Source organism: Orycteropus afer, unplaced genomic scaffold (assembly GCF_000298275.1).
Source record: "Orycteropus afer afer isolate SDZICR_OR568_19922 unplaced genomic scaffold, OryAfe1.0 scaffold00021, whole genome shotgun sequence".
Lineage (NCBI taxonomy): Eukaryota > Metazoa > Chordata > Mammalia > Tubulidentata > Orycteropodidae > Orycteropus > Orycteropus afer.
Genome location: NW_006921608.1, coordinates 12,335,141 through 12,346,923, shown reverse-complemented (window position 1 = coordinate 12,346,923; position 11,783 = coordinate 12,335,141). Strand labels below are relative to the sequence as shown.

Genomic DNA, 11,783 nt, shown 5'->3' with positions numbered 1-11,783 from the left:
TTCTACATTATTCTTTAGTGTCGCATAGTATTCCATTGTGTGTATGTACCATAGTTTGGTTATCCATTCCTCAGTTGATGGACACCTAGGTTGTTTCCGTCTTTTGGCTATTGTAAATAGTGCTGCGATGAATCACCTTTGCTTTTTAACACTTTAAAGAGGTAGAAGCAGATTTGCCCAGTACAATATGTCATTTGCAATACTGAATACAGGCTTTCAGTATGGATTATACCTCAACATAAAGAAAAAAATCCTTACAACTGGACAAATAATAAGCAACATTATCATAAATGGAGAAAAGAATGAAGTTGTCAGGGATTTCATTCTACTTGGATCTACAGGCAATGCCTATGGAAGCAGCAGTCAAGAAATCAAACAATGCATTTCAAACCCATTATAAAATTCCTAAATAAAACAATAATACACTATATTGTGATTAAGGGATTTAGAAACACATTTATTGGTGATATTACTGAATGAAGAAAATACAAAGGAATCAGCACTTAAAAAAAATTACTCTTAAAATTTTTAAAAATGCAAATATATTTACATATTGATCAATTTTTGTATATCTGTTTAGATTTACAAACAATTGTAAAGCTAATTCCAAAGCTATAATTATGAATATACTTCCAATTTGAGTTGCTCTAGTGTTTTTCCTTCTAATGCCAGCTCTGTTTCTTGCAATATTTACACCAACCATAATTTATTTTGTTTGTGTTTAACTTAAAAGCAAGACTCTGCAAGCTGATCCTGAAGCAGTCAGTTAATCAGGAATTTTTAAAGAGCTCTTTAAGAGGATAAAGCCACATAAAAGAAAAAGCCTCAATACTAGATATATAAACACAAAAGAGAAAAAAATCACAGGCACAGAAATTCTATTTTATTCTGTAACTATAAATTCTACGTCTACCGACAATTAGCAATCTCTTGAATGCTGTTCTTCTGAAAAATAAAACCATTATTTTTTTTCATTATAATTTTCTGACTTCACCCAATGAATAATTAACAAGCCTAAAAATATTCTTTTTTAATAATACAATAATGTGATTTATACATTACAAAATCATTAACAAAAACGGGCTTAAAACATACAGCTGAAAGTGCAACATAAATTTGGAGACTAGATCTCAATTTACATAATGCATAAAGAAATTATGATTCCCGGTACACTACTGTTCAGCACTGTTAACTCAGAAACACCGCATCATTTCCTGCCATCAGAGATTTACTGACATGCATGGATAGTTATGAAATTCCAACAGGACCCCTAAACAGGCCTGCACATAGAATGAGATAATTATGAACTATGACACATGTGACAACATAGCTAGCTTATAGAACTGATTTTTTCACTAAAATAATGGCATTACAGAATTACAGTGACAGTTAAAGAGCAGAATTATTTTTCCCTACTAACTATTGAGTAGAAAAAACTGGTTTTCTGACTGTATTTTTCATGAATAAGATACCTTTGAAGTAAAATACTAGGAGAAGAAAGTGAAACATGAACAAAAAATGAACTCTTTAAGTTGACTTTACACAGATATAAACAAAAAGCAGAAAAATTCACATAAAATCAAAATTGTCTTTAAAACCAATAAATATAAGATGAAATCAATCATTTTTGAAGAAAACATACTCACTTTCAAAAGTTCTGTTTGGCTCATCACTGGATTTCAAAGTATTAAAATAAACCAAACAGACTCTAACAACACTAATTTGCTGTACAGGATTTGAAAACAGTACTTCAAGTTTTAAGCTGAAATGAATATTTCATTTTTACCCCTATCCTCAGAGAAAGTAAATAAAAGAGATCCTGCAAAACATAAACAAACACACACCAACAAAAACAAACCATGTTAGAATACCTCTTGCTTTCTGAACACTTCATTTTAATTGGTCCTACAGTAGGGTAAGGTTTCTCTGTAGCAATGGCTTCTTAGCCACCTCCTTTGTTTTCCATTTCTAGCCATTTCTATGTTTCTATCAAACGAACCTTTCCTAAGAAGTCAGGCTGAGTCAGAGGTAGCTTTCAAATGCAGTATATTCGACTAGTGTGCAGTTAATTCAAATGAACACATTATTACTCTAAAAGAATGACAGTAAGTAAAAATGTGAAGGAAACAAAAAAAGTACAGCCCTCACTGCCTTGCACTAAGAGAAGAACTCTAAAAAAGTGAACAAACATTATAGTCAGGAAATGAGCATCTGCCACCTCTTCTCCCATAAGCTTCTTCAATGCACCAGTTCAGGCTGGTTTTCCACAAAGGGTAGCACCCCACTCACGTAATAGGCAATGCCCAGGGACAGCAACGCAATGACAAAGATCAAGAGCAACACCCGCCAGAAGCCCAGATCCTCTACAAACTCCTGCCAGGTGGTTCGGAAGCTGGAAAGGACTCCTTCACCTTGCTGCAGGTTGGGATTGAGGAGAGAATGGCTTTCCATGGCACTGGGAAAGGAGGAGAGAGAAAAGAAAGGGGCATGAACCAACACACTGCACTCATTTCAAAAGCATAAAACGGCACAACTGTACTGTTTTAGAAAAGACCAACCACACAACACTTACCAGAAAAGAACTGATGTACACGGATACTCTCACACACGTACTGATTTATTTAACTGGGTGTGTCAGGACACTCTAGCTTAGACTGTAAATGCTAGATCATACTGATTATGTTTCTTAGGTTAGTATCAAGAAGTCAATGTGAACTATCCTTTTCCAACAAAGAGGTCCCAAGCGGAAATCAGGCCAAATGAGTGAGTTGTTTTCATCAGATACTAAACCAAAATACATTTTGGTTATTTTAAATTTAGAAGAATTCAAAATGAAGACTGGAGAAAATACATGTCCATTTAAGTAAGCAAGATGAGTAAACCTAAAAATTACTTTTAGTGTTTGAATCTTAAAGTTAAAAGGACCATTTTACATTGCTCTACCTCCTACTTTGGCGAGTAGCGACTGGGATCTTAAAAGCTTGCAAGCAGCCATCTAGATGCAATGATGATGGGTCTCTCTTTGCCAGACCAAAGAAGAATGAAGAAAACCAAAGATTCATAGCAACAATTAGTCCAAGTGACTGGTACACCATGCAATCCTCAGCCATTGGCTATGAGACCAGAAGAACTAGATGGTGCCCGGCTGCCACTGTCAACCACTCAGAGGGGGATCTACGTAGGAGATCCTGGATAGAGTGGGAGAACAATGTGGAACAAAACTCAAAATCATTTGAAAAAAAGGGACCAGGTTTGCTGGTGTGATAGAGCCTGGTGGAACCCCTGAGACTATGGCCTGTATGAGGTGGACATTTACACTAAGTAGATACATTCCTTGGAGAAAACAATCATGGGAGAATAGAAGGGCTATGCACAGGGACAAAGCTCAGGGGGCAGGAGTGCAAGGAGGGAAGGACACGGGGAAGAGGTAACTAGAGAGAAGAAGTGGGAGGGGAGCTGTTGCACTGTGGTAAATTGTAGTCAATGGCATGAGACAAGTGTGTGTGAACCATTGTACAGAAAGTGAATTTGCTCTGTACACTTTCACCCAAATCACAATTAAAAAAAAAGAAAAAAAAAGAGACCATTTTATTAATTTAATTGAGTTCAGTGATCTGACCAATGAAGGCAATCCTTCTTTAACTCTAAGTCTCTACTAATGGAAGCTCACTGCTCAGTCTGTTGAACCCGGAGACAGGTGTAGTCACTCAAGAATTTTTTCTTTCGTTTTCTCCCATTGGCTTTAGTTCTAACTTGTGCAAATACAGAGTAAGTTTAATTTCTCTTCTGCATAAAGGTTGAGTCTAGTTGTAAAAAAGATAGTGTAAAATAGCATAAAAACACGGATCTTGGTTTTCAGAACTGTATCATGAGAAATCTGATCACCACAAACAGAAAACAGCACATCTGACTTGGTATTTGGAAGGGCACACTATGATGAACTGAAAGCCTCAAGGGATTAGCACAGTTATCTCATAATTTGCAGGCCCAGTAACAGGGTTATCATTCATACTAAAGCCACAGTGACCATAATCATATGTACTAACTATCTGTTGCTTATCCAAGGCCATTCTTCCTAAACCTCTTCACTTCATATTCTTTCAATCATCTAGGCACAGAAAAATCAAAACAGCAATGTCTTAGAGTCTAGTTCACCATGATCTGTGAGTGACTACACACAAAATTAGTGGGGGTTTTTTGTTGTTATTCCCTCAACCTTCTTGGAACTGTGAACCAGAGGTCCTTCAGCTTTACTAGTCAAGGGAAGCTCACTTCCTAATGGGCCAGTTTGTTTGATATCCATGCTCTTTATATACTAAAAGGCGTTTATTCCCTGAATAAGAGAAGACATTTTCAGTGGGAACCTATAACAACACACAAATTTAAGAAAATTTAAGCAAGTTCAAAGAAAAGATTAGAACTTTGAGAAGCCCTAAACAAGTAAAACCACACATAGATGAAGTTCAGGAGAGGTCCGAGTTGACATGCCATCATGCTCAAAGATGGCAGGTATAAACCAAGAGCTCAGCTGAGCGCTGTCTGGCAGCCCAGGAAGCTCTGAACACCAGGATTGTCCACAGAGACTTCATTCAAAATTAGGTTTGCCAATGAAATGTTTTCTGGGTCCATGGAAAACCTGACTCTAAATTGTGTGTGTGTATTTTTTTACACGTATCATCTACCATGTCCTTGTCATCCTACACCTACAAAGTAAAAAAGGAAACTAAATTAAACTTACGATAATTATGAGGGAACAGGGAAATATTTTCCACTAACTTTGATTTATAAGCCCTTAAGAAGTAATACTATGTCTCAGCTATTAAAATCTTTGAGGTTCTTAGGTGGTACTAACCTATGGTTAGTGGTTCAAGCCCACCCAGTGGTACCATGAAAGTAAGGCCTAGAAATCTGTTTCTACTAAGATTACAGCCAAGTAAACCCTATGAAGCAGTTCTCTGTAATACATATAGTCACCATGAGGCAGAATCAACACCAGTGGGTTTTGGTTTAGCAGGTGCTGGCTAATTTGGCCAGGGGAATCTCATACATTAAAATTTTAAAGGAAATAGAAAATATTTCAGTAAATGCATTCTAAAACTTACTACCTTCTTAGAAAAGGTTAATTATTACAGAGCTATGTCATAATGCCATGCTTTCTATGCCTTTAACTTTTTTTAAACTGAGATGCAAAAAAAGTAATAAAATTGAGATAAATTCATATATTATAAAATTCAGCCTTTTAAAGTGTACAAGTCAGTGGTTTTTGGTATTCAATGAAGTTGTATAACATTCACAACTATCTAATTCTGGAACATTTATCACTCCAAAAAGGAACTCCATAACCATTAGTAGTCACTTCCCATCCCACCCTCCCCCCAGCTCCTGGCACCACTAATCTACTTTCTGTCTCTTTGGAGTTCCCTATTGTGGACCTATCTTATAAATGGAGTCATTTAATATGTGGCCCTTTTGTGACTGGCTTCTTTCATGTAGCGTAATGTTTTCAAGGTTCACATATGTTGTAGTATGTATCAGTACTTCTTTCCCATTTATGGCTGAAGAATATTCTGCTGTATGTATAGATCACATTTTGTTTACCCATCATTTGATGGACTTTTGGGATGCTTCTACTTTTTGTGTGAATATATTTTCAATTCTCTTAAGTATATACCTAGGAATGGAATTGTTAGATCAAAGAGTAACTCTTTATCTTCTTGAGGAAATTGCCAAACTGTTTTTCTAAGCAGCTGTGCCATTTTACATTCTGCCTACAATCAAGGAATGTTCTATTTTCTCTACATTCCGGCTGAACTTGTTATTGTGTTGCATCTTTATTATGGCCATCCTGTGAGTACAAGGTATATTTCACTGTGGTTTTGATCTGCATTTCCCCAGTGACTAATGACATCATGATAAATGGAGAAAATATTGAAGTTTTCACTTGGATGAACAATCAATACCCATGGAAGCAGCAGTCAAGAAATCAAATGACGTAGTACATTGGACAAATACACTGCAAAAGGCCTCTTTAAAGTGTCAAATAGGAAAGATGTCACTTTGAAGACTAAAGGCTTGCCTGACCCAAACCATGGTATTTTCAATAGCTTCATATACCTGTGAGAGCTGGTCAATGAGTAAAGAAGACTGCAAAAGAATCAACGCATTTGAGTTGTGGTGTTGGTGAGGAATACTGAATGTACCACAGACTGCTAGAGGAACGAACAAATCTATCTTGGAGGAAGTACAGCAGAATGCCCCTGAGAAGCGAGAATGGCCAGACTTCATCTCTTTGGTCATGTTGTCAGAAGGGACCAATCCCTAGAGAAGGAGATCATGCTTGGTAAAGTAAAAGGTCAGTGAAAAAGGGGAAGACCCTTAACGAGATGGACTGACATGGTGGCTGCAATGATGAGTCCAAGCACAGCAAGGAGTGTGAGGACGGTGCAGGATCGGGCAGTGTTTCATTCTATAGTACACAGGGTCATATGAGTCAGAACCAACTTGATAGCACCTAACAACAGTGACTAATAATGTTGCTTTTAAAAATTTAAGTTTCAACTAACTGCATCTCTATCACGATACTGAGGGGTAGGAGTAAGGTATAAAATCCAGGAACATAAATATTAATAGTTCATTTTGTTTGAAGAATGGGCTTTATATAATGCTATTGCTGTTGTTGTTGTTATTTGCCATCGAGTCGGACCTGACTCATAGCGAGCCCTCCTTGGGTTTCCGAGGTGGTATCACTATGGAAGTAGATTGCCCCATCTTCCTTCCCAGGAGTGGCTGGTGGGTTTGAACTGCCAGTCTTCTGGTTAGCAGTGAAGTGCCTTAGGCACTACACTACCAGAGCTCCCATACAATGCTGTAAATAGTACAAATTCTCATATTGAAGTGAAAGGGCAGGTATGTGAAAACAGAAGGAAGTATTTCATCCTCAGCTGCATAAGCAACTAGTCAACTCTTAGTTAATAAATAATCACAACTGAGATAAAATAAAGGTGGTATAGCGGTTAAGGTATTTGTTTGCGAACCAAAAGGTCAGTGGTTCGAACCCACCAGCTACTTCACAGAAGAAAGATGAAGTAGTCTGTTTCCATAAGGATCTTACAGCCTTAGAAACCCAATGGGGTCACTATGAGTCAGAATTGATTCAATGGCATTGAGTTTGGCTTTTTTTTTTGGTTTGGAGATAAAGTTAAAAGTATATTTCTGATAAAGAGGTATAAAGAAACTGGTTATTAAGAAAATAAAGTTTCCAAAACTATGCCAAGCAAAAACACATGAATTTCAAGTTATTTTGAGGAACATCATCTTTACCAAATAATACAGGTAATGCTGAGTAGACAGATGAGATGAAAAAGGGCCTGCAAATGCATCTTCAAATTAAAATTGGTAAGTACAATGTGGGCCTTCTGTTTTTGTTTATCTTACTACAGGTGCTGTATCTATCCTGAAAGAATATGAATGTTAGCAGATCAAAAATACATGGATTAGTACTGCCAAACCCTTTCCCATTTGGCCATTCTGGTCTTCCAGCAGGCAGCCCTGAACTTTCAGGAGAGGGGCAATGCTCCATGGCCCCCTCCCCTTCCTTCCGGGAATCCTCTCTTACTATAATCCTAAACCACTGCCAAGAGAGAAAAATCAGAGAGATCTTCCAGAAAGTGATAAGCATTCCAAGCTTGACATGACTGACAGAAGACAGAAATTTCACAAAATTAACTGTATTCCAGAGGATTAACAGGTTATAAAATATAGGAGGCATGTTTCATTTACATGCACAGGAAAGGATTATTTTGCACTGTCATATAGCTTTGATTTTTTCTTTATTTTGTCTACTTTTTAGCTTTTGTTGATAAATCATGAGGACTACTTGCTCTGAAATTATCTAAACAAAATAGACCTAAGCTTGAGAATGGACTTAACAGTCCCCAAGAGCACACCCATCAGCACATAAAGAAGAAAAGCAATCATGGGTACAAAGAATCCAATGAAGGGTGAGCAATAAGAAAGAGAGAGGTTTTCATTTAGAACTCACAGATACAATGATGCCAACAATGCTGTATGATTCTAACTCCAAGTCCTGGTCAATCAATGTGTGATGTGGGCCCTTGCTGGTTTTATCAATATTCCATTAAAGTTTTTGGGAGGGGTTGATAATAAGCTCACCATCCCTCTCTCCTCACTTGTATAATCTGGAAGACTAAGACTCCGTGGAGGTCAACCAAACTAAATGCTGGCAGAAGGAAGCATGCTCCTGTGGAGCCAGGGAGGCAAGCAGGCAAGGTGCTTTGTCACGTTTTCAGAGCCTCATGAACTGAGTATGCAACTGCTTCTCAACCGAGAAATGTAGAGACCCAGTCAGTCACCACATCTTAGCTTCAATTACTTATCAAAGCCCAAATATCACCTGTTCCAAACTCATGGGAAAGCCACTTTCACATGACTAAACTGTGTTTTCCTCCTTTAAATCTGGTCTTATTTTCCCTCCTTTCATTTTATTTTTTGTTAGCACTCCATCTCCCACTTCTTAAAAACTACTTGTTTGGTGTTTTCCAATACTGTCCCCAAGTTCTTGGCCTTACCCATCTCTCTCTTCCTTTTCTGAAATGGCATTCTTTCTGTGACCTGTGCTTTTCATGCATACAGCCAGTCCAGCACCAATACTGCACTTCCTTGCACAGCAGCTAACAGAACATTATATGCACGTGGGCACTTAGCACTTGCTGTTAAAAGCTGCCCAATTGTAACCTGGAGCCATATGAACATAAAGAAAGTTCAAAGAAAGCACCAATGCTCTGCACTTTAAAGTAAAGGAATAATAAACCTCACAAAGTCACCACAAATGATCTATGTACTTAAAAAGTGACCTGCCCTATAAAAATTATATCTCAAGTACCTTTCACTCTCAGCTGTCTGCATGGTCTCCAGTTTCGAGTGGGTTCCTCTGTTAAATCCTTTTACCTCTTGTTCTTCCAAAGATTCCAGCAATCGGATGACATCTTTATTCACTCCTCTGCGCTTTGCCAGAACTAAGGGTGTAGCACCTTGATGATTGCTTAAAAAGTTCACAAAAATAGCAGTTGTTAGTATTCATTTATGAAGATCTCAGTGAATAATAAATGGTATTGAGTAACTCCGAATTAAAACCTAGAGAAAAGTCAATGGTCAAGCCAGAACCTGAATTTTGAGTTAGTCTTTTATTTTTTCCCTTTTGTGAAAAAGGAAAAAGGCAAAAGGGAACATATAAGGAGAAGTATAGATAAATGTTGTTGTTGTTGTTGTTGTTATGTGCCATTGAGTAGGACCCGACTCATAGCAACCCCTCCTTGGGTTTCTGAGGCGGTATCATTACAGAAGTAGATTGCCCAACCTTCCTTCTGAGGAGTAGGCTGGTGGGTTTGAACCTCCAGCCTTCTGGTTAGCAGTCAAGTGCCTTAGGCACTACGCTACCAGAGCTCCCTGATAAATGATAGTAAATTAAAATAGTAATAATGGGGGAAGAACAACCCAGAAAAGAAGGGTGGGAATGGTTACACAACTCAAAGAATGTAATCAATGTCAATGAATTGCACACATAGAAACTACTGAGTTGGTGTTCCTTTTGCTATGTATATTTTCAACAATAAAATTTTAAAAAGGAAAAAAAATAGAGTATCTTTACAGAAATTTATTGGAAGTCAAGTCCTAGACTCACTCATATCTGACATTTACATTTTGTGGGAAGAAATATATATTAAAAAAAGTCTAAGAAAAAAAAAAAAAAAAGAAAGAAAGAAAAGCTAGCCAATAAGCCACTTTGGTTCACTCAGCAGTTTATTTCCAACATTTCTGTGGAAGGAAAAGAGAGAATACTTAGATTTTTTTTATGTGGGGGGGTTTCTTTTTTTAAAAGAAGAACTTCCCAAACCTCCCAAATCTTGAGTTAGAAATCGGAGCTAGCAGGGAAGAGCTTAGAAAACGGTCTCAACGAAATGATCATATGTCAGAGTGATGTGCAAGGCACGGATCAGGCTTGGAGGATGCACACAATCGCACTGCGTTTTTAACAGTCTGAGCCCACAAGGTGCTCAAACAAGCCAACACAAACCCAGATAACAGGAGAGAACCCAGATCAGAATGGATCCTGCAGTCCATGCCCATGTTTTGTTCTGCAGTAGTAGAACCATTATCATCTATTCAGATTCAGGTACATTAGAGCACCTTTAAAACAAAGGCAGCATAGAACTGTCCTTTAAAGGTCAAACTCAGTTTTAAAGGTAGATTGACATCTTTCTCACTCCAGTGACAGGATATCATTAAGACAAACAAACAATCAAGCACAACTTCCTCAAATTCTTTAGTATAAAAAGGACTCTGAGGCCAGAAAGATTGTAAAACTGGCATGGGATATGACAGACACAAGAACTTTGGAGTCAGGTGGAACTAGGTTCAAATTCCATCTGTCACAAACTGTGTGACCTCTGTCAGCTCATTTAGCCCTTCTTGTCTCAGCTATCTCATCAGTAGACGAAGACAACACTTTTCTGCAAGAGCTATTTATTCTGAGGATTAAATGAACTAACATAAGTAAATACAGTGTCCAGCCCATAATAACATTTTCAACAAATGTTAATTCCTGTTGTCTTTTCTCACACTATATAATTAATATGTTGTTGATGTTATTTGCCATCGAGTCAGACCTGACTCAGAGCGATCCCTCCTTGGGTTTCCGAGGCGGTATCACTACGGAAGTAGATTGCCCCATCTTCCTTCCAAGGAGTGGCTGGTGGGTTTGAACTGCCAGCCTTCTGGTTAGCAGTCAAGTGCCTGAGGCACTATGCTACCAGAGCTCACATATAATTAATATAGTATAATATAGTAAGTAGCAGAAACAGCCACTATTCTCACAGAAAAAAAAAAATATCCTTTCAGCATAAATCTAGAGTCAGCCATACTTCATTATTCCTCTAAAAAGACTACTCCATCTCCAACGCTTTTCAGAACCTGTCATTACAACAGATCAATGAAGAAACAAAATCAGTAAACTCTGATATCATGTCATCAGTTGGAAAACAAACTCAAATAAATGACTAGACTTCAAAAACCAAAGAGAACTTACCAGATATCGATTTTGAGTCCATTGGAAACCAAGAATTGAATAGTGTCCACGTGGCCACAAAGGTGAAGAGCTGTGTTTCCTTGATACTCTGTGGCCAGAAGATCAGCACCAAACTTATGTAGCAACTGGCAGATGTCTACGTTCCCTCGGGCTGCTGCCAAATGAAGGCCTGTTCTGCCCCTGCTGTCACGAATATTTGGGTCAAAGCCACTTTCCAAAAGCCTCTTGGAATAGTTAAAGTCTCCATCAATACAGGCTTGTAGCAAAGGCACGTTAGTCTGAGAAGAATCATTTACAAAAACGTAGGACATTGTTGATTTGATGTGGTTGATGGGATACACCTGTAATGATAATATGAGAGAGGTGAGAGTCTGTGAAACTAAATCAAGACAAAGGAATCATTTAGAAAAGCAATAGTTCTCATCTTTTTTGGCCTTCTGCGTCTAATGAATCATCTTATTAAACAAGCAACAATAACAACAAAGTTATCAGTTGGATTTTATTCTCCATTAAAAATGCTATTTTCTTTGTATCTGCTACATCAAAACTGCAATTACTACAAAGCCCTATTTTCCTTTTTCTGATGTAAAAAATTAAGAGATATTTTTAAAGGTGAGCAAGGTCTAAGATTTAAGATACAAGATTCTGCACTGTCATCTATGGATAACTTAATCCTTAA

General features: G+C 37.7%; 1 protein-coding gene across 1 annotated transcript; it reads right to left on the bottom strand.

Annotated features, from left to right (window-relative positions):
- Nucleotides 1-2,238: 2,238 nt before the first annotated feature.
- Nucleotides 2,239-11,415, bottom strand: ANKRD46 (ankyrin repeat domain 46). Its single transcript, XM_007934828.2, has 3 exons — nucleotides 11,105-11,415; nucleotides 8,903-9,061; nucleotides 2,239-2,455 (listed from the first exon to the last, which is right to left on the bottom strand). Exons 1-3 carry the CDS (start codon nucleotides 11,413-11,415, stop codon nucleotides 2,239-2,241), a joined length of 687 nt encoding a protein of 228 aa, XP_007933019.1.
- Nucleotides 11,416-11,783: the final 368 nt, after the last annotated feature.

Coding starts and splice junctions, on each gene's coding strand:
- ANKRD46 (XM_007934828.2), bottom strand. CDS start 11,415: ATGTCCTACGTTTTTGTAAATGATTCTTCTCAGACTAACGTGCCTTTG. Junction 9,062..11,104: donor GGACTCAAAATCGATATCTG/GTAAGTTCTCTT, acceptor GAACTTTTTAAG/CAATCATCAAGGTGCTACAC. Junction 2,456..8,902: donor CAGACAGCTGAGAGTGAAAG/GTACTTGAGATA, acceptor CTCCTTTCCCAG/TGCCATGGAAAGCCATTCTC.